This window comes from Equus asinus, chromosome 9, assembly GCF_041296235.1.
Source record: "Equus asinus isolate D_3611 breed Donkey chromosome 9, EquAss-T2T_v2, whole genome shotgun sequence".
Taxonomy (NCBI): Eukaryota; Metazoa; Chordata; class Mammalia; order Perissodactyla; family Equidae; genus Equus; species Equus asinus.
The window spans coordinates 76911367-76937342 of NC_091798.1; the positions used below are offsets into that span (position 1 = coordinate 76911367).

A 25976-nucleotide genomic window follows, 5' to 3' on the forward strand; every position below is an offset into this window, starting at 1 on the left:
TCAGGTAGAGGAAGAGACCAAGTAAACTATAATGGGTAGAAAGAACAAAGCAAAGTGCTAATAAGATCAAAATACAGGCCCCTGCTCCCCATTCTTATTTTCATATTGATTCTATTCTCTTCTTCCTAAAAACATTTCAGGTTTTCTGAGTTTTATATACAATACTTTTAGAGGAAAAACTATAGCATACTTTTTCTCACTCGGGGAAACTATTATAACAATTCAGAGTATCTCACATGACCATGTATTCCAAAATCCCATCTTTATTATATACAAGTAGTAATTTAAACCACAGGGCAAAAATTGTGTGGAACAATAATTTGATGACTGTTTTATTTATTTTTGAAACCACTTCATCTTAATAGAAAGAAAGTACATACCTCGATTTATAGAAAGCAAAAATGTTGATCTTGTATATTGTATTGATCTTGTATAAAACTGAGCTCTTTCCTAATCGGCATAATTCAGACAACATCAAAGATAAGCAAAAAGTTCAAGAAATGTGTCAGAAAAAGAGTTGTACTTGAAAATAAAACCTAGTTGGTACACAAGCATCACTTACGGTAACTCTGGCGGCCCTTCGACTTGTTTCTGTTTAGCTCCATTCAGCATTAGTAAGGCCCTCTGAGATTCTAAGCAAGGTCGCTGTCCTATTTTCTTTGATATCTGCATCTTTCCAGTCCCAAGCACACCAGTCTTCCCCAAAGCTGGCAAATAGGAATACACCTGTTGCAAAATAACATTATATTGCTTTTTCAACTACAAAGACCTGGAAAGCAGTAAAAAGAAATTACTTGATTCATTTCACCATTAAATTTAGTTATATTTTCTTGGTTTCACCCCTTTGGTTGTCACCCTATCTCATCTGAACATGCTAAAATATTAAGAAAGCTGCTAGTTCCATGTCATTAAGTCAATATGACACACACAAGAAGAAAAATACCTTCTTGAAAATAATTATTTTTTTGAATTCAATCTTGATGCTCATTTAGGAAAGTTCTTTTGATTAGTCTTATGGCCAACTTGTTATAATTCATTTGCATATTTTTAATACTTATGGTTTATGTACAATTGGTAATTTGTCATTTCCATTTTGGTAATGCCTTCGTTTAACAGAAAACACGTCTGGAATAAATGGAATAAGGAGTGCAAAAGTTGTTAAAGGGGCCAGCCCTGTGGCCGAGTGGTTAAGTTCACGTGCTCCGCTTCCCGCGGCCCAGGGTTTTGCTGGTTCGGATCCTGGGCACAGACATGGCACCACTCATCAGGCCACGTTGAGGCAGCATCCCACATACCACAACTAAAAGGGCCTTCAACTGAAAATACACAACTATGTGCTGGGGGGATTTGGGGAGAAAAAAGCAGGAAAAAAAAAAGAAGATTGGCAACAGTTGTTAGCTCAGATGCCAATCTTTAAAAAAAAAATGTTGCTAAAGACAGGATTGCTGCAAAACAGTATTTGCCCAATCTGACCAATTAACAAGATATTTCTCATTTGTTGAAGAAATGGCTGGAGATATTAGATATTAATAATAGCTAAAGATAGCCAAGATAAAACTGGAAAATCTTGGATCAAATGCAGCTTATATGTGTGTATACATAGGATAAAAAGGAATAACCTTTGGCATCATTTGCAAAGTTTGCTTTTTAAATACCATTAAATACTATGTAGAATTTTTTTGGATCTACGATTTTCCAAAACAACAATCTTATGTTCTCTGGCAAGTGACCAGAAAACAAAGATTCTTGTACTATTTTCCTGTTATTAATCTTTAATCACTCTCAACTAATTAAAATTTCTATTGACTAATTACTCCATTTTTGAGGTAGGAAAATACCTGCTATTATACAGATTTGAAAGATTTATGGTTAATATACTCTGTCCAATTATTAGAAATAACTAAGAATATTTTTAAATTGAATTTATGAACTCACTTCTTAGAAATTAAAAGAACTAGAATAGAGTGGTGCTTACCATTTTCTGAAGAGAGAGTGGCTCAGAAGAAATACTGATGGAACTCTGTAAACATAACTTTTTAAAGACTGCCTCTGCAACAAACATTTGAAGCCAGGAGGAGGAAAAGGAACAAATGAAAATTTCTAATTCTTGTGAAGAAAAGTCTGTAGAAAACAAGAGAAGTAAATACAGTTATTGCTACACCCTATAAAATTTCTTTCTTAGACTATTTCCTCTGTGGATTTTATTCATTGAAATGACGATTACTACACCAGTAAGATTCACCCACATAATTTTAAACCACAGAAAATAGATAATATTTCTATTTCTTTCCTTTCAAGAGAAAAATTTTTTATGGCACATGTTCTCACATTTGAAACAATCATTACTTTTTATTATTTTAAATAAAAGTCTTGAAATTATATATACACACGTGAATAGACAGATGATATACGAATAGACAGACATGGATTTTATCACCATGCTTTCCAATTAATGTTAAAGATCTCTTCCCTCAGTGGAGTTGTGTCTTTGGAAAACGGGTACTTGGTTTTTAAATGGGCACACATGTATTTAATTTGCAGTGATTAGTCCTGAGCTGATAGGAAGAAAGAAATTAAACGCTTTCCCCTGACAACACCCATGAATCCTATTACTCCAGAGGAGGAAGAAAGGTAAAGAGGAGGGAAAATGTATAAGGATTTCCTTAGAAGTTTGTACTCACTCTACTATAGCAAGTGGGGGAAGGGGAGCGATGTACTAAGAGGGGAGGATTTTGCCTCAGGGAACCTTTAGCAATTTTCGGTTGTCACAACTGGGGAGGGAGGTGCTACTGGCATCCAGTGAGCGAAAGACAGAGACGCTACTAAACATCTTACAATTCACAGTTCACAGGAGGGCCCCCAACAACAAAGAATTATCTGGCTCAAAACATAAACCAGGCTAAGGAAGAAACTCTGCCTTGACTAAAGAGACGTGAGGTTCTTGCCTTTTGACAGACTGCCACATGGGCAAATGGCTCCACAACATGTTAAGTAGATCCACCTAGCCCCACACAGACATATGATTGCTGAATTCAAATAATCCTTTTCAGATTATTTGGCCTCAACAGAGATACAATTTGTAACAAGTGGAAATGAGAAAGGGGTAATTTACAATCTTTTTTTATAGCCCACCACTCACACCTACTACTAGGCAGCTAGAATTATCTGCAACTGTGCAAGGAGTAAACTGGAGGACGATCATCAAAAGATCTTTTGAACATTAAATCTCTAGTTATATACATTAAAAAAAGCATATCTATCATCACAGAGTTTACTACAACCAATTGATCTCTTAATATATCACCTCTAAACACAGGCAAAAGCAAAGCAGAAATAACTTGCACTGTACAGTTCAAAAGAGATGATCTCGGCTTGGAACTTCCAAATGGTGTTATTCATCTAGAAGGAGCATTTGATAGGTTTAAAGAATTAGGAAATACAAACTATAATGGACCCACATATTACCAGGTAACATATTCAAAGGGAATGATAACAGATGAACAAGAGAACATGAGAATTTTAGCCTCTGACTGTAAGACCTTTAAAGACAGGATGGTTTTTGTAGCCCTCGCAGCTTGTAGGTCACTAAATTGCACAGAATACATTTAGTATTTGATAGATAAATGAACGAATAACTGGCAGATAGAAGTAACTCTGGAGAGCCAAGCCAGGATGATCTTTTTAAAAAAGCTAATCAGATCATGCCACTCCATTGTTAAAGGTCTTCTAACTCCTCAACATGGCTTAGAAGTTTCTACGCAAACTCCTCTAACCTTTCTTTGGCTTTATTCTGGCCACTCTTCTTGCTGCTTGCCATCAGCCAGGCACCAGAACATTTCAAACAGGCCCAGCTCTTTCCTATCTCAGAGTTCTGGCAAATGTTGTGTCTTCTGACTGGAGCTTGCTTCCCTGACTCTGCCAAACTCCTACTTATCCTTCAGGTTCTGCTTTCATGACCATCTAATAGAAAGTAAGTTCACTCATCTCAACACCTAGTTTTTCTTGTTTGGAGCACTTAGCATTTTTAAATGATGTATTTACATTAACTTAATTACAGTCTGCTTCTCCCACTGAAAGCTCCAAAAAAGCAAGGACCATGTTTTGCTTCCCTCCTCCCTGTATATGAAGTGTTTAGCTCAATGCATGGTAGAACACTAACAAAAAATTTGGCATAAATGAAGGGACTATAATAGAATAAATGAAGTAAATAGAATAAGTGAAGGGAACAGAAACATTTTGACTCAGACAATTAGTAAAATTATAAAAATTTATATTTATGGAAGAGTTCTGAAGCATGGAGAGGGACTAGAATAGAGATAAAAAAAAAGTGAATAAAGATTTATTCACTATTTATCAGGAAAACATAACGATGTAGCCTGAGAAGGGCAAAGGAAGCTTTATTAAAGTTCTCTAAAGATGTGAAAAAGATTATAGTAGATTTTGATGACATGTTTTCTTCCCACTGAAAACAGGGGAAGAAATAAGTTTAGGGATTGCCAAACTATGTCTTGCTGCCTATTTTTATGAATAAACTTTTACTGGAACACGGCCATGTTCACTTATGTATTGGGTATTGCTGCTTCCTTACTACAACTGCAGAGCTGAGTAGCTGGGACTGCAGAGCTTGTAAAGCCAAAAATATTTACTGTGTGGTACTTTACACAAAAACGTTTGCCAACCCCTAGTTTAAGCCAATACATCAGGAATTTCAATTAGGCATAAAAAAAGAAATTTCAGAACACTTGATCTTAAAATATAGAAAGAAATACAAGGGAACTCTTTCTGTTCAAAGTGTTTAGAAATAAAAGAGAATGAATGGTCTCTATGTGGGATTGATGGACATGAGATCTGATGGGAAGAAGAAAGGATTTTACTTCTCTACTGAAATTACGGACTTAATTTTCTACAAAACAATTAACAACAAACAACAATTTTACTAAACTAAAATAAATTCAATAGATCTGAATCCGAGTAGCATCACAATATGAATTTTACACTTTTGGACCAGGAAAAACCAAAATATCCAGTTTGCCATAAATGAGAAAGATGGACTAATATCCTCAATTGGAAGTTAAATAACAGCCAAATTATAACATCTTTACTACGACTTAGGAAAAGAGAAAATAGTTTAACTGAGCTAAGAATAATGCAAAAAAGGTTAAAAAAAAAAAGAGGGAGTATCCACGGAGAAAAAGAAATGGTTCTTCATCAAAATACTGATAAAAAGGATAGTATTAGAGTACCTGGTTCACTTGTAGGGATAAGTGTATTATTCTACACACTCCATAAAACATTTTAATTTTGCATACTAGCTGTAAAAAAGCTACTGATCTCTTAAGGGTAAACTGTTCACTTGATTTCTGTCTCTCAACAAAGGTTAAAAATCAAGATGTACTAACAATAAAAATTTAGGAAGATATTAATTTGAACCATTTTTAGAAATACATGTTAAATTTTTAAACACTGCCTACCCACAGCCTAATTGGAAGCCTAAGGAACCGATTGTGTGTGTGTGTTTTGAGGGTAAAGAAAGGTTTAAACACACTTTTCAAACAGGGATACAGTTTAAATCTCATCTAGAGTTTTAAATATTAGAGATCAAACACAAATTCTGGGGAGCAAAGTAATCACTCAATCTGTCAACAGGATTGTAACGGCAACGTTGAAGGCTAGTTTCAGCTTAACTCGGTCACAGGCTCAGACTTAGGTTTAAGCTTGTCATGTGAAAATTGGGAATAACATGGATAACAATGCCTTGCTTTAAAGCAAAGGGAAATTCAGAATATGAGCAAAGAAAGCATTAAAGCTGATGTATAACACGTAGCAGAACCCTGTTAATACAAGGTTATTATCTCATGCATTTGGCTAAACTGTAAGCTATATTTCCCTAAAGGTAATCAACACATACTGGAAACAACAGATACAGCTATATTGATAGTCTCTAAAGCCACTGCTAATCCTGTCCTAGGTCCCCAAACTCAAAGAGCTTTCTTTATGGAACGAAAACAGGGAATCCTTTTAGCTGAATGTTTAGTTCTCATGCTGGCAAATAATGCCAGAATTCTGCTGTTTCTAAAAGGAAAAATAAAAAAAAAAACCTACCTAGTAGGGATGGTGAGAAAGAAATGATAAGAAAGAGTTCTGAAGGAAGATTGAATCTGAGCTAAGAAATGTTAAAAAGTCATACAACAAAGGACAGCTACTCCACAAAAGGAACGGTAATCACCCCTCAGCTCAATGAAAAGAAAGAGAAAAAAAGAAGGGAGATAAAATGCTTTAGATAAAAATCTTCTAACTTCACTAGTATAAAAAGAGACCTCTCTTTGCAGAGGGCATCATTGAATAAATCCTGAACCCAGTTATAAGCTGGATTCCTATTCTAGAATCTCTCTTCAAAGTATTAAAGTGATTGACAGCATAGTCAAGAACTTTTTCTTTCATATAAAACCAAGACGCACTGAAAGACATGTGTAACAAAACAGAATAGTTATTTGGCAGTCTAAAATATTTTTAAATATATAAAGACATCTTTTACCTTTGAGGGCCACAAAAAGCTCATCCGGTTTAAAATATGTTTATTTTAGGAATTTAGGATTACAGAAAGAAAGAAAGAAAGAAAGAAAGAAAGAAAAAGGTTCATAGTTCCCTAAACTGGCTTTGAAGTTAAGGCATGTACATAAGGTCTTACGGAAGCCCCCCTCACTCTGGAGAACCAAAAGAGTTAGGTAGAACCTTTCATAAAGCGAGCACGTGAAATAAGCTCTGTCAGCATGTTGCTTAAATAATACTCCTCCCCCCACTTATTTTAGAGAAAACTTTTAAAGTAGACAATGGGGGGAGGAGGAAGAGTAAGAAAATTATACATATAAATTACTTCTATTTGCTTCATCCATGCTCAATTGTTAGATCACAGACTCAATGGAAAATAGTAGCAGCTTTTTATCTTATAATAAGAAAAATTATACAGCAACAGGTACATGGGGAAAATGTTTTAACCATTTACTGCAAGTTGCTTTATAACATAGTAAGTATTCTGATTCAATGAATTTCATTTTTTAATACTATTAAGTATTCATGCAGGAAGAGAACTGGGAACTGTTCATATGGCACAGATCAGAGATATATATAAGGCTTTCTATTCAGCTTGAATGATCAGAAGTATTAAAGGTACTGAAAATAGTTCTTACCATGTGAGATTCTAAAACATCATACATAAAAAAGCAAACCTCTCTCTCCAATGAAAAGAAAATACACTGATTTTTAATTTGTCTAGTTAAACGTTTACTTGCATAGGACTTTAATTTTTAGTTGTAAGATTAAGAAAAACAGTAATAAAATTATATATAAATATAATAATTTATTTCTAAGTACTATTTTCTATACTATACACTAATATTCAGTTTCTATGAAACCATTAAAATAATAAATAAATAAGTGATGTGTGTGTGGGAAGGGTCATGCAATACTTAGAGGAAAATAAATACAAAATTACATATATAATATGAGCTCAACTATATACAAATGCTTAGAAATACTAGAAAGAGGGGCTGGCCCAGTGGCACAGCAGTTAAGTGCACACATTCCGCTTGGGCAGCACGGGGTTCACCAGTGCAGATCCCCAGTGCGGACATGGCACTGCTCATCAAGCCATGCTGTGGTAGGCATCCCACATATAAAGTGGAGGAAGACGGGAACGGATGTTAACTCAGGGCCAGTCTTCCTCAGCAAAAAGAGGAGGATTGGCAGCAGATGTTAGTTAGCTCAGGGCTAATCTTCCACAAAAAAAAAAAAAAAGAAATACTAGAAAGAAATATATTAAAAACTTGACAGTGGTTATCTGTATGGAGGCATTCCTTATGGGTAATTTTTACCTTCTTCCTTATATTGTCTATATATGTGTGTGTGCTTATATATATACACATATACATATATATGTAAATGTGTGTACATGTATATATAAAAATGAGTATTTTAAGAAAAGCTTCATATGAACATATGTTAAAAATTACAGACTGCCTAAAGGAAACTCAAAACTAATTCCCACAACGGGTCTAAGAAAAATATAACATAGACACACTTACCATCACACGAAAGGGAAACATAACTTCCTAAGTCATCAGACATGTGTCGCATCACATTTCTCCCCATCTTAAGACCAAGGAAGATCCAATAATCTACAGCTGCTCCAAGAATTCCAGTCAATAAGTAAGCTAGTTCATGTTTGAAGACCTAATATTGAGATGGGAAAAATATTACTAAAATATATTAAAATACATGATATCTATCAGTGTTTATTTTGAATACTTGTTGAGGAAAAACTTAGCTATTTAAAAATACAGGGTATGCTAATGCTAAACGATATTAAGAATCCTAGCAAACTAACTCCTTCTCTCCATTCTCTCCCTCCACTTCCTTCCCTCTTTCTTCCTCCCCCAAATCTGTATCTACATCTATATCTATATGACAAAATAGTTAGTAAAACAAATTTTCCAGGACTTATATATGGATAGCTTAAAACAAAATTTTAAAATAACTTTATTATCCAATGGTGTCAAGTGCTTTTGTCAGGCAAAAATCCCAATAAAACAACAAGGAAGTACCTGGCTTCTGTGGATTTCTGTTAACAGGAATATATGACTATAAAAAAGATAGATTTAGCCACTCCTACCCACTGTTTATTTATAAAATTAATCTTTACATTTCTCTAAATGGCATTTTCCAGAAGAAGACTTGAAAAACACAATGAATAAAAGCTTTAGCAAACAAGATTGTCCTATGTTGTAAAAGAAATAAATTGATTCAAATTTTAATTATGAAATTATATCAAATACCATTACTTCACTTAGAGATATATAGAGATCACAGTTTTAAAAGTATAAATATTGTTTTACATTATCACTTCTATAATAAGCATTTTTAAATTCCTATAAAAAATATAGCAAGTGATACAAACCTTAGAATAAGTATGTACTACCCTAGTGTTTAAAAATATCTTTCTAATCCATAAAGTACGAAGATGAAGAGGTGTGAAAATAATATTTTTTAAACAACTCTGATTTACATATAAACACTTTTTCACAATGACATTAAAACTAGTTGAAATTCCTTTATTTGGGGTATTTGTCTAGGCATGTTAAACATGTGAAAAAAATCACTAAATTAACAGTTGGGTAGAAGGCATGTGAAAAGGTTTAATAAATGTTATGGTATCCAAATAGATTATTACTGGTAAGTTCTGCCACCGCACTATACCTAATATGTGGTTAGTGATGGAGAAATCTCTAGTACTTTGAGCCCTCGGTGACTACTGGATTTATTTCTCCCACCCTCAGCAGACAAGATTCTTATAGTATATACAGTATTTCATTAGGGCATCATTCCTTATCATAAGGAGCTATTAGTTAAACGATTTCAAAACTGAACTTCTATTTCTGGTTTGTTGTGCAAACAAGGGCAAATGGTCAAGCAGTATATATATTATCAGGCCTGCCGAAAGTGTTTATTGAGGGAAAACCCATAGAGTCAGGACCCTTAGCAAGTGTGCAGGTCCCCTGTTGCCCGATCCCACTGTGGGGCAGCACACTGTATTCTGGCAGAGCTGGACACTAGAATCAGGGAGAGAGACTCTGAAGAATGGGGCTGAGGGGATTTTAAGCTGCATGATTAGGGAAGCACCCCTTCCTCTGATATGATCAGGGGCCATGATATAGAAGCTTGACTACAGCCTGATGGCCAGGTCAGGATTCATGAGTGGGCCTCAGCACCACCCCTCTCCTGCCTTGATTAGAAGGCTGGGTTTAAGTGCAGTTGCAATTGTGAGACGGGGAAGCGACCAGTAGGACTGGCCAAATCAGCAGGCTGGGAAAGTACTAACATTTCTCTGGGATGATAGTAGGGTCCAAGCCTTGCAGCTAACAAGAACTGACTCCTTAAGCACTGAGTCTTAGCCAGTCTTCAAAGAACTTTGCAGGAAGCCAACTCCATTCTTTGTAAAGCCAACATATGGATGATCACTCTGAGCAAGTTTTACTTCTCATGGTTCAAGTTATCAAGAGAACATAAAATAGGACAGTGAAAATCTCTATTTAAACTAGCAAACTGATTGTGTCAAGATCCATGCCACAAAATGTTCCTTCCAACAAAATGTATACCAGAATATCAGCAATGACACTACTCAGGAAGGAAGGAAGGCACTGGTAAATTTTGATTTCTCAAAGTATTCCCCCATCATAAGAGTGCAGTAAGTCAGGATCACTTCAGATCCCTGATTCTAAGGCTCTGGGCAGAGAAGAAGGAGGTCAGCCTACAGAGCTAAGCCTCATATAAAACCACAATCCAGCACTCCATCAGTTAAAAATAACATAAAGTCGACCAGTTGGGACTTTCTCTCTTTCCTTACACAAATATATATAACACACACACCTGATTGCTTAATATTCAATTTACTTTGATATTACTGTTATTAAACAGTTAAGAGACAGGTTGGCCTTGTAGTGCTTGCAAGGAATGACTAGCTCCTGTACTATGACAAGAAAGATCCTGCCAATATTATTCTTATCTGTGTGTCTTTAGCTAAACATACACACCACGTATGTGGTAACATATCCATCACAGAAAATTTTTATATAAAAAGACACGTTCAAATCAGGTTCTTGAATCCTTTTATAGTATATTCTTACCTATGACACTCACTCTAACAACAGGGCCAAGATGTTGTGCAATGGATTGTACTCACTGCAACTTGGTGTATAAACAGTGCTACAATCATGTGCTGCAGAACAATGTTTCAGTCAGTGACAGATTGCATATACAACAGTGGTCCCACAAGATTAGTACCACATAGCCTAGGGGGGTAGTAGGCTTTACCATCTAGGATTGTGTAAGTACACTCTATGATGTTTACACAACAACAAAATTGCCTAATGATGCATTTCTCAGAACATATCTCTGTCGTTAAGCAATGCATGACTGTATTTCTAGCATTGTGGATATATATGCTTTAGAAGCCGCTTAGTGAGAAAATGGCAAATAAACCATCAAAGGAGAAAAGCTTTCTGGAATACCGAAATGTTTGCTAAAGCTGAAATAACAGAACATGAATACCCTAAGAATTAACAAAGAAATGAAAGATAGACATGATTTGCACATATGACATATATTTACCTTAGAACTCCTTTCTAATATGTTAGTCTATCATCAGACATTCTGTCAATATAGTTCTTTATTATCTGCCAGTACAAGTAATCTCATTTATAAACTTGGCAATTTTCCAAAAATTGACTAGTATATAATATAGAACAAACCAAAATCTTGGCCTTCTGACTCCCAGGTTAGGGCTTTCCTCAATATCCCACTACAATAGATGACAAACTGCTCCTCTAGTACCTCTGTCAAAAAGATGCAAACACAATGCACATGTTGTGCCTCTTCCTATTTTAAACACTGGCGTTTGAAACAAGAGGAATCTTGTTGCACTAGCGACTTGGCCTCTAGTCAAGCCTTTGGCCCTAACAAGCTGTGACACCTTGAATAAGTTACTTAAACTCTTTAGCCTCAATTTTCTTATCTTTAAACACAGACTAGCTTCCATTTCTACCTATAATTGTAGGGTTATTGTTAAACAGCACTTAAGGACATCAAATAGAAAAGTAGGACTAATCACCAAGCTTACTGTAAAATTTACACCTCCTCCATAACCTTGACACAGCCCACCTCTGCTCTTTGCCAAGGAAAGCCCAAAGCTTTCTCAGATTAATGACAATGCAATTCACTGCCATTGTGTCACTCTGCAACACTTGCTGATTGACATTATGACAAAACAATATTAGCATAAACTGAGGACTTCTGTTTAGCTAATGACTTAAATTGAATGCTTCAACTCAGCAAATCAAGAAACAAATGTTTTACAGTACAGAAAATGATGTCTGTGAACATGCATGGAATTCTTGAAATTGGAAACTGCCAAAAAGATTTAATTAAGTACAAGAATGAATTCTAACAGATAAGGTAACACAATAAAAAAACAGTTTATATGAATTTTACCAATTCAAATGTTAAATAAAATATTAATTTGCAAAGTTTAAAACCAGTTCTCATATTACAACTGATGCTGCAATTTATTCCAGATTGCTTCACAAGTATCTTGAATTTATTTATAAATCTGAACAAAAATCTTCAAGTTAAATATGTATAAATCTGTTACTATTTACATCAGTATTTCCTGAGTAAATTCTTATCTGTGGTAGTCCTTTGGTAATTTAGTAACATTATGAAAACGTCAGTTTTATAACTGTTTTCAATTATAAATGAGCAATTTCATTTATAAAATAAAATGGATAAAAAAGAAATGTTTCATAATGAGGAAATATTTTCTATCCTTAATGACTCTATTGTCTAAAAACGTACCTGAAAATGCAAATAGTAATTAATAAGGATGTTTTCAATTTTAGCTTAGAAGTATTATCCTTAACTGGCAATGAAGTGTTGCTGTTACATGCCATCATATCGGGTTTGACTCCTGGTGACCCTATGAATGAGTGATGTCTATAATGTGCTGTCCTCAACAGCCCTACTCAGCTCCCGTAGACTCAGGTCTATGGCTTCCTTTATGGGGTCAATCCATCTCATATTTGCTCTTCCTCTTTTCCTGCTGCCTTCTACTTTTCCCAGCATTACTGTCTTTTCCAAAGAATCCTGCCTTCTCAGGATGTACCCAAAGTAGGGCAGCCTCAGTTTTATCATTTTTGCCTCCAGCAATAGTTCAGGCTTAATTTGCTCTGGGGCCCCTTGTTCATCTTTGTGGCAGTCCAGGGTATCCGTAGAGATCTCCTTCAACACCATATTTCTAATGAATCAATTTTTTTCCTGTCAGCCTTCTTTACTGTCCAGCTTTTGCACCGTACATAGTAATGAGATTATGAGGGTGTGGATAATCTTGGCCTTACTCTCTAATGACACTTATTTACACTTGATGATCTTTACTAATTCTTTCATTGCTGCCCTTCAGAGTCTCAGTCTTCTCTTGATTTTTTGGCTGCAGTCACCATTTAAACTGATGACTAAACCAAGGTAGACAAAATCTTTAACAATTTCAATGTCTTCATTGTCCATGTTAAAGCTGTGTAGTTCTGTGGTTGACTTTTGTCTTCTTGATATTCAAATACAGTCCTGCTTTGGCACTTTCTTCTTTCACTTTCAGCAGAAGTCATTGCAATCATTGCTGCTTCTTGCCAGTAAGATGGTGTCGTCTGCGTATCTTAGATTGTTGATACTTCTTCCACCAATTTTCACTCCTGCTTTATCTGAGTCTAGCCCAGTTTTTTGACTGATATGTTCTATGTACAGATTAAACAGATAGGGGGATAAAATGCACCCTTGTCTGACATCTTTGCCTATAGGGAAACCATTCTCTCTCTTCATATTCTGTACTGACAATGGCTTCTTGTCCACATTTTTGTATCAGGACAATTGAGTGCTGAGGCAAGCCCATTTCTTTCAGAGCAGCCTGTAGCTTTTCACGACCCACACAAGCAAAGGTTTTCCTATAGTTTATAAAACATAGACTAACCTTCTGAAAATGGAGCACTCCAGTAGCCAACGAATAATCGCAGTTAGATCTCATGTGTCTCTCCCTTTTCAAACTCTAACTCAGATATCAGGCATTTCTTGCTCCACATAAGGTAAAAGCCTTTGTTGCAGCACCTTGAGCATCACTTTACTTACATGGGAAATTAGAGCAATGAAGTGTACATAGTTCTATTTTGGTTGAATGTTTTCAATTTATATAATCATATTTCTTTTTAAAACAGTCACGTGTATAAGGAAGCGGCTACTCACCTGGTTATTGCCACATAATAGGATTACGTGATCACAAAGAAGTCTAGCTATACCCAGAAACAATCTTACTTTTTTAAAGTCAATTAAAAAATTTAGGGCCCTGAAAACAATTTTCTTTTTTTAAGCATGCCTCAGACAATCCCTAAATACAATTTGTAAAAACCAGTAAGGGCTTCTGTTCCTGATAATGGAGGCCTAGGTAATTCAGATAAACGCACTTAAAGAAGAAAACTAAAAATGTTAAATAAAATATGTAAAACATGTTCAGGAAAGTCATGAGGAATTCCTAAGCCAAGATCTAGGAGAAGGTAAAAGCCAAGCAAGCAGTCAAAGCTAGCCGACTTTGCCCTAAGGACATCTGCTGACCCTAGAGAAAGAGCTGACATTCGAAGAGTGGTTTCTGGAGCCCAGGAGAAAAGGAACATAAAAGCCATAGCCCAAGGCCTAATACCCAATACACTGAGACCCTGCAGGCCTTCACTCTCAGAGTAAGAGTGAATCAGAAGCAAAACTATACGTATTTGTAGCCCTGTACTTCACTTAGACTATCCAGGAACCTTCGAACCTGGCAAGAGAAATTCTTTCTAGAAGAAGATATTCTGTGTCTTGGCGACAAATTGTTTCTATAATTTTTCAAATGCAATTTATGGCACATAGTAAACAATAACTAGGTCGCAAGAGATTATACAAGGTGCAAGAGAAGGAAACAGCAGAAACAACAAACAGAAACAGATCTGCAAATACTTCAAATATCAGATAATAGGATATAGACTATAAAATAAATATTATTGCCATGTTCAAAGACAAAAGAAAACCTTGAAAACTTTGTAGAGAACTAGAAACCATAAAAACATGTCATAGTAATTTGGAAATAAAAAGGTCTAAAACTAGAAAAAAATCAAGAAATTATAAATGCAATGGTCACATTTAACATATGAGACACAGTTGAAAACAGACTAATGAACTAAAAGTTGGATGAAAAGACACGATTCTGAATGTTCCAAGCGTAGAAAAAATTGAAAATATAGATGAGAGGGTAAAAAACAAAGAGGACACAAAGAGAAGGTGTAACATAAGTTTAACTGGAACTTACTTAAAAGTAGAAGAGAGAAACTGATGGAGGAGATATTAGAAAAGAAACTATGTAAGAATTTTTCTTAAGACAGAATAGACTTTAAGCCCATTTGACATGAGAGTTCTCCACCCTAACTACTATGTTTACTATCCCTCATGAAAATATTACCTAGCGAGCAGTTATGATGATATATCAGTCATGAATAACAAGACAGCATCATTATATATAAAGCAGAAACTGTTAAAAAAATTTACAAAGTAGATTCAGAAGAGTTGATCAAAACAATTAAGCTTGACTTAATAAATGATAGAGAAAAATGTAAAACAACAGAGAAAACACACTTTGGCCTCTAATCTTCTATGGGGTGAAAAAGAAAAGTTCAGTTAATTTCAGAAAGCAGAAATTTATATATGGCTCATTTTTTAACTATAATTCACTAATATTAGAAACTAACAACAAAAACACAGACAAATAAAATCCACCAACAATAACAAAATCTCATTCATTTAGAAGTCTTAAAACACTCTTTTAAAATACTTCTTGGATCAAAGGGGAATTCATAATTGACAATAAAAAACATTTTCAATAAACCAGTAACAGCACCCTAAAGTATCAAAACCTGTGAAATGAATCTCTTTACTCAAAAGGCAATTAATATTAAGTGTATGTATTAGAAATAAAGACTAAAAAGAAAAAAAGATCCAAACATTCAAAAAGATAGAAGACAAAAAGGAAAGAATTAAAAAATATGAGCAGAAATTAACGATGCAACACAAAAAAAGTAGACAATAAAGTCCCAAAGGCAGAGTATTTTGAAAAGGAGAAAGGTGACTAATATTTATTATGCACCCCAAATGTGGCACAGTATGTTGCTATGCACTTCATATATGCTCTGCATTCAACTTTCCCAACTACCCTTCAGACAGATAATACACTGAAATCACAGTGTGTTAAATTTCTAATAACAAGCAAAATCCACTTATGAAGAAATAGTTCAGGAAATAACTCTTAACATCCAGAAAAAGAGTTTCAAAAACAAGTAGAACTTTTTATTAATAGTACACAAAAAAATTTATGAAGTCACTCAATTTTTTAAACCACAGGTTCCTTAAAAATTAAAATGTACAAAAGTAAAAAATCTAGAATGATAACTACAAATTCCTTAGCAGTAGTGATCAAATAACTGCCCCTAGCTACTGCATCCAAATGTGAGATGAGGAAGAAACCAGTCTCCAAGGACCTTTGACCTGAAAACTAGATGAACTAAATAGAAAATAATGACATATTTGGGTATATATTAATTTTTTTTCAAGTAATTCAAAGAATAAAAGGAAAAAAGATGCATAATTCAAAGATATACTTTTTTCAAAGCATTATTCATTTGTAAATTAATCCTACTTACATCATTAGACTTGCATTTTTCCTTGTGAGAATATATAGTCCACTCCAAAAGCATATTCACTGGTTTGGTCAAAAGCCCAGAGGTCTCACTTCCTGACCAAAAGATTTCAAGAAGAACTGCCTTTCCTGTTATCTTCAGACTCTGAGAGTCTGACCAGTCATACAACCTAATGAAAATATGAATGAGAGCTCTATCTTTACGCCAATTTAATCACTAGAGTTATTAGGCATAAAATCTTTTGTCGTAAAACAAAAAAAAGCCTAGCAATTTCTGAATATAGAAAGGTCATAATATGTAAAAATCATAATATATGATAAAAGACAAAATATAAAAAACAGCCTCAGTTCAATATAATCACCAAGAAGCACACAGAGTAATCTAACTGCAAGTTTTAGAGCACACACAAAACTTAACGTGCATATTAGCTTCAGTGTTAAAACCTAGTCAGCTTTCTAAGCATGCAGTTACTAAAGAATTCAAAAATACACAAACTGTAAAATAAAAACACTTTTACCTATCCAAAGGTATAAATTAGTGAAAAAAAATATGAACAAAGGAAACATAAAAGAAGTTATAAAAATCTCTGCTGCCACTGAAGGACTGTAGCTAGAAATATGTTTTTAAAATAAATCTACTTTAAACTAAAAAACAAGGTGTTTTTAGAAATACATATATAAATGATTAGAAGAATAGTACTTTAAAGAATATAAGTACAGAAAAACAGTTTTTTTGTGATTAAAACTTACTTTTGACTCAGATGTCGTACTTCACTTTCAACTAAATTAAAGAAAAATTTGAGCAGTGTCAGGTGGAGCACCTTGGAGCCAATAATATTTTCTGAAATTTGATGACAAAAACTTTCATTGAAAAGGCAAGACCTGAAAAACATGAACCCACATTCTATAACATACCAGCAATCCAGTGAGCAATTTGTAGACAAAGTATTTTTTTGTAGAGTATTATTGGAATTTCAATGAAATTTGCTTCAACAAAATATAAATTCAGCACAATTTTATTAATTTTTTTCTTTAAAAATTAAACTATGTCAAATACCTCATATGCAACTTTTTAATAATAGAGATCTAATTTCTCTATTTTTCAGTGATTGTAATGTTTAACAACCATCTGGTGCCCTCTCTTTGTACTCTTTATTTCACTGATAAAGAAAAAAAATTATGAATCTCATTAAGCCCGTTTGATTTAGATGACCAGTGATACTCTCAATTTATAATACTCTCCATAATCCTCCTCTTACTCAAGCTTATTTTCTTTTTATTATTTAGTAAAATGAAGGTCATTTAGGGCTTTTTTTTTTGCTGAGGAAGATTTGCCCTGAGCTAACATCTGTTGCCAATCTTCCTCCTCTTTTGCTTGAGGAAGATAAGCCCTGAGCTAACAGCTGTGCCAACCTTCCTCTATTTTGTGTGTGGGTCACTTCCACAGCATGGCTGAAAAGTGGTGTAGGTCTGTGTTCAGGATCCAAACCCATGAACCTGGGCTACTGAAGTGGAGAACCCCAAACTTAACCACCATCCAGAGGGCTGGCCCCTAGGGCTATTTTAAATATTTGGTATTTATTTTCTTCTCATATACTATAGCAGTCCTGTCCAACAGAACTTTCTGTGATGATGGATATGTTCTACTGGACGCTTGAAATGTGGCTTGTGCAACTGAGGCCTTGAATTTTTAATTATTTAATTACATTTAAATATAGTTGCATGTGGCTAGTGGCCACTGGGTTGGACAGCACAGTTATATAGTTTGTTTGTTTTTTTGGTGAGGAAGATTGTTGCTGAGCTAACATGTGTGCCAATCTTCATCCATTTTCATATGTGGGACGCCGCCACACTATGACTTGATGAGCAGTGTGTAGGTCCACACCTGGGAACCAAACCCATGAACCCCAGTCCACCAAAGTGGAGCACACAAACTTAACCACTATGCTACTGGGCCAGCTCCTATGGTATGTTTTCAAAGAGAACATAAGATTACTCAGAACTCTAGGACTAAGAGAGGGAGAATCTAGGCAACAATATTTATTATAACCTTCTTCCCACTTTACTATTGACAATGTACTTGCAACGTTCTACCTCTGTCTTCACCTTCCTCATCTTCGTTTTGAATACCAAATTCTCAGGTTAGGAGGGTCCTTAATAGCTATTAATTCACTTAATACTCAAATCTGTTCTAGAAGATCCTCCATGCCCATTTGGTTATTCAGTCTATCTGAAAACTGCCAGAAATGGACACCACAGTATCTTTTCTTCTCTTTTCTTTTTTTTTAAACAAATATTATGGAATATTTCAAATATGTTCAAAATAGAGTATAATCATCCAGCTCATGTATACTCCTAGCACTTCCCTAGGCACCTTCCTCCCGACTCCCAATGAAATCTGGGCATTTCTGTTCATTAAAAAGTCTATTTTTGGGGGGCAAGCTCCGTGGCCGAGTGGTTAAGTTCGCGCGCTGCGGCAGCCCAGGGTTTGGATCCTGGGCAAGGACATGGCACCACTAGTCAGGCCATGTTGAGGCGGCGTCCCACATCCCACAACTAGAAGGACTTGCAACTAAGATATACAACTATGTACGGCGGGGGGAGGTTGGGAAATAAAGCAGGAAAAAAAAAAAGAAAAAAAAAAAAGGTTGGCAACAGTTGTTAGCCCAGGTGCCAATCCTTAAAAAAAAAAAAAGTCAACTTTTAAGCTGTCCAAATTCCACCTCCTCTAGCATCAATTAATTCATCCAAACATTTATTAAGCACTTATTATGTTCTAGGCATTATATTAAGCACTGAGGATGAAGATGTTTAAGAATGAGCATCTACTCAAGAATGTCAGAGGCTGATATGAGTGACAAACTCAAAGGAAAGGGCAAGAGTTAGGAAGTGGTGCATCTGACTTGCATTTTAAAGGATAATTAGGGCGCCGGCCCAGTTGCGCAGTGGTTAAGTGCGCACGCTCTGCTTCAGCAGCCTGGGGTTTGCCGGTTCGGATCCCAGGTGCAGACATGGCACTGCTTGGCAAGCCATGCTGTGGTAGGTGTCCCACATATAAAATATAGGAAGATGGGCACATATGTTAGCTCAGGGCCAGTCTTCCTCAGCAACAAGAGGAGGATTGGCAGTAGTTAGCTCAGGGCTAATCTTCCTCAAAAAAAAAAAAAAGGATAATTAGGAGTTGGCCAGATATTTGTGGGGTGGCAGGAATAGAGGTATATGTAGGCAGAGAAAACAGAAGAGCAAAGGCATAGGAAATGAAAAACAGTTCAGTCAGTGGGCACACTTAGGAAAATGACGAAGATGAGAATGCAGAAATATATAGGGGATAACTCATGAAAAGTCTTACATGTTTTGCTAAGGAAACTAAACTGTCTCCTATAGGTGATTCGTGAGTTAATGAAGGACTTTTATCTGGGGAATGACAAGATCACTTTGGCAAGAACATACTGGGATACTTTGACAGATAAATTAAAGGGAAAAATAATAGAATCAAGATCAATAAACAAGGTATTGAAATAGTTTACGTAAGAAGGAATGAGGGCTTTTAAATAAAGGCAATGACAAAAGATTTGGAAATTAGAAAGGATGTCAACTACATAAACCATATATGCACATCCACCTAGGCTGGGCTCGTACTGCTGTGTTAGAACTGTGTTTACATCTCAGTCACCTTCAATAGTGCAGGAACTGTTGTTGTATTGATCTTTTTATCCCTGAAATGTAGCACAGTGCCTGGCTTCCAGTAAGTGCTCAACAAACAATTTTTGAAAGAATGAATAAATGCATGCTAGCTAGCTGATTAGGTCACTTCAAATATATCACAACCAAGATGGCAGGTGAATCTTTATGATCTGAAAGAGCTAAGCACAGGTCTAACCTTTGCCTAGCTAGTCAAGTATCCTTTCTCTCACTACCATGGACCCCCTAAAACTGAACACTTGGATAAAAAGAAAGTACTTCCCAGACAAAGGAGGGCTATCAGATAGAGCTCACTCTCTGAGAAGAAAGGGAAAAATGACTAGCTCTGTTTCAGAGAAGGAAGGAAAAACAGGAAGGATTTCCAGAGGGGATAACATTTGGAAGACAAAGGAAGGATCTAGGCAGATGATAGCATGTGCAGAGGCATGAAAGTAATGACATATTCAGGAAACATTAAGTTCAGTTCCAAAATTCAAATTTCTAGCTGAAAAAAATATGACACTATAACACTAAGATAGATATTGTCTACAGTTACTATTGTTTACACTTACGATGCCCAAAATTTGATGATGATGTCCAATTCAATAAATTAATTTTCTCAATTTTTAAAACAATATGCGAACTTATTTTGTTAAAAAAAATAAAAGCAAATAATGTTTTGGCTTTCCTGTGAGTCCATTTCATGTATTTATTAAACATTTTTTTTTTAATAAACTGATTGACAAACTTGATCAACTTAGACCTGGCTTTTCTATAAGAATTTTGCAATAAATACAACACACAAACCTACTCTACACACACGCAAACTTTTTCTAAATAAAATGTACTTCTTTCATCAGTATCTAAAAAATAAATAGCATAACAACTTCTAGCTGAAGTTTCGCATCCTCACATGTAACATTCCTTACCTGACAAGCACTTCTATTAGAGACCAGGCTCCTTTCATACAAGTTGGACACTGAAACAACTCTAAGTAATATCTTGACATGGCTGGGGACTTCCAAGGAGGATGAAGGTGAAGAAGAGCTGACAATATATGAAAGTATCGACCAGAAAACGTATCTATATTATCCTATTATTTAAAAATAAACAAACAAATAAAACACTATAGCTAAAAGTACAATTTCACCAGCTAATTCAGTCTAAAACTATAATAACCCTGGCCTAACTTTATTGCCAAATACAGGTTTTGGGACAAAGGAGATGAGAGGGAAGCATCATGTTTAGCTAATGAAATACTGCACCTGAGAGAGAGGCACTCTACATATATATCTATACTCTAGATAACCCTAGCTATTGGGACTAACTTACATGAAATGTCCACTTTACTTTTCATGATTATAGTGAAATTAAGAGTTTTCAAATGTGACCTGAAAGGAACTAAAAGAAACATTTCATGTAACATTCTTATCGCCAACGTTAGTCTAACATAGCTTACATTTGTTATTTCTTCAAATTGACACCTTGATGAAGAATAAATTAGAAAGCTACCTTTGAAAAACTGTTCTAATAGTTTTGACAGTTTAAGGAGTATGTTTATTGTCTTATGTATAGTATGAATAAAAATGATTATCAATGTACTAAAGGAGTAATCTACCAAATGGCATTCTAGACCATTGTACTCTGATTTTTATGTTGGATACTTTATGACCACAGAAAAAAATCAAATAAATTTTTTCCAAGAGAAAATTATTTTGGAAATTCTGAGCAAATAATAAGTTAAAGCAGTCAGAGTAGTACCAAGTACATAGTTTAAAAATAGAAAAGAAATGGTAAAAAATTGGTACATTTCCTATTAAAATGATGGAAAAAAATACTGAAAAGAGAAAAAATAAACTATAAACATACAAAAAATGAGAAAATGTTCACATTTTAACATTCTTTGAAAGATTATAAACCCTTAAGACTGCTCTTACCTGTAGAACGTTCTCTAGAAGAGCATGAAGAAGGCATGCAGGAGGGATATAATGTGCTTGCAAAGAGGAAAGCTCCTCAATTGCTTCTTTAAAAAACTGTCCTTCTATGAGGCTTTCAATTAAATTTAATACACCTCTGGGAAATCCAGCATTTTTAACCTAAGGAAAAAAAAAAGATTCTATGACTCAGAAGAGACGGGTAAAATTCTGGGATCAAATCTTGAATTAATAAGGAGCCTTAATTTCCTCAGCTGTAAAATGAAGATAACAATTCCTGCCCTTACTACTTCACAGGGTTGTCACATGGTTCAGAAAGGATGATTTATATTAATATGTTTTACAACCATAAAGCACTGCAAAAATATACATTATTGTTTTATTTATTATTCTCTGTTGCCTTAAATAGTGAGGGAAAATACTATCTCTAAAAGAACACTGTAAAAGCATTTGCAAAGTCTGGCTGATAATTAGCAGACCTCAGTCAGAGATACAACTACACATAGTTCTCTAGGTGCAAAATTATTTTGGGGTTTTCTTTCAAACTACGTCTACTAAGACATACTAAATATATTAAGATGTCATCAAGCACAATCAACATTTGCAAAAAGTGACAAGTGCTACAGTATTATAAAAATCACTCTGAGGATGCATATTGATATAACTCCAAGAGTTCCAGAAAATATATTCCCCTTGGCCAAAACATTTTTAACAATAAAATAAAAGTATAGTCATGCACTGCATAATGATGTTTTGGTTAACAACAGACCACATGTGTGAGGGTGGTCCCATAAGATTACATATAGTCTAGATGTATAGTAGGCTATACCATCTAGGTTTTCCTAAGTACACTCTATGATGTTCGCACAACAACGGAATCACCTAACGACATATTTCTCAGACCGTGTCTCCATTGTTAAGCAACACATGACTGTGACTACTTTGAACTAGGTGAGAATCAAAAATACTCTGACAGACTACGTGGAATAAAACAATCAATTTTAAAGAAATGAACATATATGATGATATAAAGGAAATATGATACTTTTGTAAATATTATACTGCAAATTTAATCTAGAAGTAGTAATTATGAAAGCTATGAAATATGAGAACAAGGATACATATCTTACTGATGATGAGCACGAGGTAAGTATTTCATTCTTGTTATGTTTTTACTACTATATAGAATTTTTTTGGAGCTTTAACAGAACAGTATTTTTCTTTTCCATTTCTGATTAGGCAAACTACATTTCAAAATTGGGAAGCTTTGTTTTGTGCAGACAACACATTCCTTTATATCAAATTTACTAAAAATAACAAAACACAAAGCTCCTTTTGCCCCCGTCACCACCCTACTTCATTGAAGCCCCTTACCTCCACATTGTATACTGGTTGTTTATCTACTCTAATGCAGCTGTATCTGATAGCCTACAAAACAGCAATCATATAATTAAAACTAAACATTTTTAGGTTGAAAAATACATTCCAGCTTACAAAGCATAAAACCTTGGTCAAACTTATAAAACAGATTCAGGAAGACATTAATAACTATAATTGATCTGATACTCATGTTTGCTCAGACCAGTGCCTTACACTATGTTAGGGCAATGGTACCCTCATGAGTAAGAACGTTCTCTACTTTCTCCTTCTAAATTAAAATAAGTTAAAAGGTAAGTCATGAGCCAGCCCTGATGGCCTAGCTGTTAAAGTTTGGCACACTCTGCTTCGGCAGCCTGGGTTTGGTTCCCGAGCATGGAACCACCCACTCATCTGTCAGCAGCCATGCTGTGGCAGTGGCTCACATAGAAGAACTAGAATAACTTATCCCTAGAATATACAACTATGTGTTGGGGCTTTGGGGAGGAGGGGAAAAAAAAGGTAAAGTCATATTCACTTTGAAGACCTGAAGAGGTCCATTGTCCTTTGTATTTTAACAATTAGAAATATAAATGGGGAAAGATTTTGCATGAGTTCATAGATGAAAAAAATGTAGTCATGTTTCCTATAAAATCACATGTAAAATCTTCCTCTATTGTTTTAAAATATCTATAATTGTATATTTGCTTAAAGGATTATACCAAAATAATATCTGCAAGAAACATAAAAAGAGATAATCTCCTGACTATATAGAGTTCTAGAAACAATGATATAAAACAACTTAGTGGAAAAACAGAAAAAGAATATGAATAAACAATTGGCAGAGGAAGAAATAAACTGGCAAGTGAAGGTATAAAACACTCTCAAACTTGCTACTAACAGAAGAAATACAAATTAAAACAATGATGCAGTTTTGGCTTCCACTTAGGATGTAGAAAGCTGGAAAAGAAAGGCGCTCCATATTACAAACAAGAAGAAGCTGAAAAATCTACCAAATCATAATGTTACTTGAGCCCATCAGACAGCATAGGTCTTAGTGCAACCAATTAAACTGAAATATGAGAAAGAAAGGAGCCTACGAGGACATGGGAAATGAACACTGATTTATCTGACACAGAGCATAGCAGGAAGAAGAGGGCTTTCAATAAAGAAGATAAGGAAATTTCAGCTTAAATTTTATACCACTTGCTAAAGGCCAAGTGTGGACCAGCATAAGAGAACACAACCCCTGGGAATCAGAGACACAAAGAGAGTTTGCACTCAATGGCAGGATCTTCTCCATGGACCTCACTGGGTGCTCATGGAGAAAAAAAGGAGACAGGGTGGGAACCTAAAGAAAGCCTCCCTTACGGTAAAGGCTTGGGGGGAGATGAACAGCAGCTGCTGTGGGAAAGGCAGCAAACCCTGTTACCTGCAGGACAGAGGCGAAAACCCATAAGCCTCTGGGTAAGGGAATAGGAAAAAAAAAACCTTTACCCGTGAAGAGGGGCAGGAAAAGATCATGGTCCCAGATCATTAGAGATTCCCTAACACTGGAGGTGGGTCAAGATCACTGAGAAAGCCCTTCCCCCAATCCCAGTACCTCAAGGCCTGCCCAAGACTCAGGCTGAAGCTGGACAACAGAAAAAGGGATCTTCCAGCCCTCATCTTCCCGTATCAGGCTAGCAAGTATCCAGCAACAAGTTATAGCAGTGTGTAAACACATAATTTATCTGTGACATGACTGAGGTATAAATAGCAGAGAATTCAGCATATTGTCTAAATGTCCAAATACATTACTGTACATAACAAATTAATGTACTGAGAACATTATTTTAAGACATATTAAACATGAGTCACATATTATTACCATTATTATTATTTTTTGGTTATACTAGAAAAGGATAGGAAACTATACAAATTTTTAGTATGCCAAGTTCTACCTGAGCTCTATATATGTGCTTCCTTAAGGCATTTTTTATTTCGACAATATCCATATCAGTCCTGATATCCTTGGTTTTTGATTCTTTGGCATGATCAGCAAAAATAGAATTCTTCATTTCTTTCTGTATATACATGTAAAAGTACTTTAGACAGTGTACTAAAGATAGTGTCAACACAAATGATAAGTATCACAATGGACAAAATAATACAAGAAGAACACATTTATGCAGTGTTAATCACAGCAAAGAGCCTTACAATCATATAAAAATTACATGATGAAATAGTAAGTTAAAAAAAGCAAATATTTTAATTTGAAAGGTTCTACCTGCTATTCACATAATGTATTTTCTTAAGGTACTTTTCATTTTAACCTGCTCCAAATCTTTCCTGGAACCTCTTTTCTTTTTTCCTTTGTTACCACATTCACATAAACCTGATCCATTATTTATTTACCTTTATAATTTTTCTAAAGATCTTTCTGAATACATGCATATAAACATGCTGTGGTTTAGACTGTAAAATAAAGTTATACTCTAGAAAAATTAACTCAAGAAGGATCCAACTTAAAGGACAAGCTAACTTATTAAAAATGGTTTCTATTACACCAGGGACGAGCAAGATAAAAACTAAAATTTAGATTAGACTATACTACACAACCTACATACACATGTAGTCTTAAGGTATTTTTTATTTTAAGATTTTTAGCTTCTTTTTTTAGAAGCTTTGTTTCTTTTTCTTTGTTACATTCAGGC

The 25976-nt window shown here is 35.0% G+C and overlaps 1 protein-coding gene across 1 annotated transcript in view; it reads right to left on the reverse strand.

Moving 5' to 3' along the window:
- Positions 1 to 25976, reverse strand: part of SLF1 (SMC5-SMC6 complex localization factor 1) — a 58525-nt gene that overhangs the window by 6583 nt on the left and 25966 nt on the right. Inside the window, exons 9-17 of the mRNA XM_014867738.3 lie at positions 25224 to 25346; positions 23299 to 23352; positions 21928 to 22086; positions 20920 to 21083; positions 17060 to 17191; positions 16314 to 16479; positions 8082 to 8229; positions 1976 to 2121; positions 563 to 726 (exon numbers count right to left, since the gene is read on the reverse strand). Of these exons, the coding sequence (XP_014723224.1) occupies positions 563 to 726; positions 1976 to 2121; positions 8082 to 8229; positions 16314 to 16479; positions 17060 to 17191; positions 20920 to 21083; positions 21928 to 22086; positions 23299 to 23352; positions 25224 to 25346 (1256 nt within the window). The remainder of the gene's footprint in view (positions 1 to 562; positions 727 to 1975; positions 2122 to 8081; positions 8230 to 16313; positions 16480 to 17059; positions 17192 to 20919; positions 21084 to 21927; positions 22087 to 23298; positions 23353 to 25223; positions 25347 to 25976) is intronic.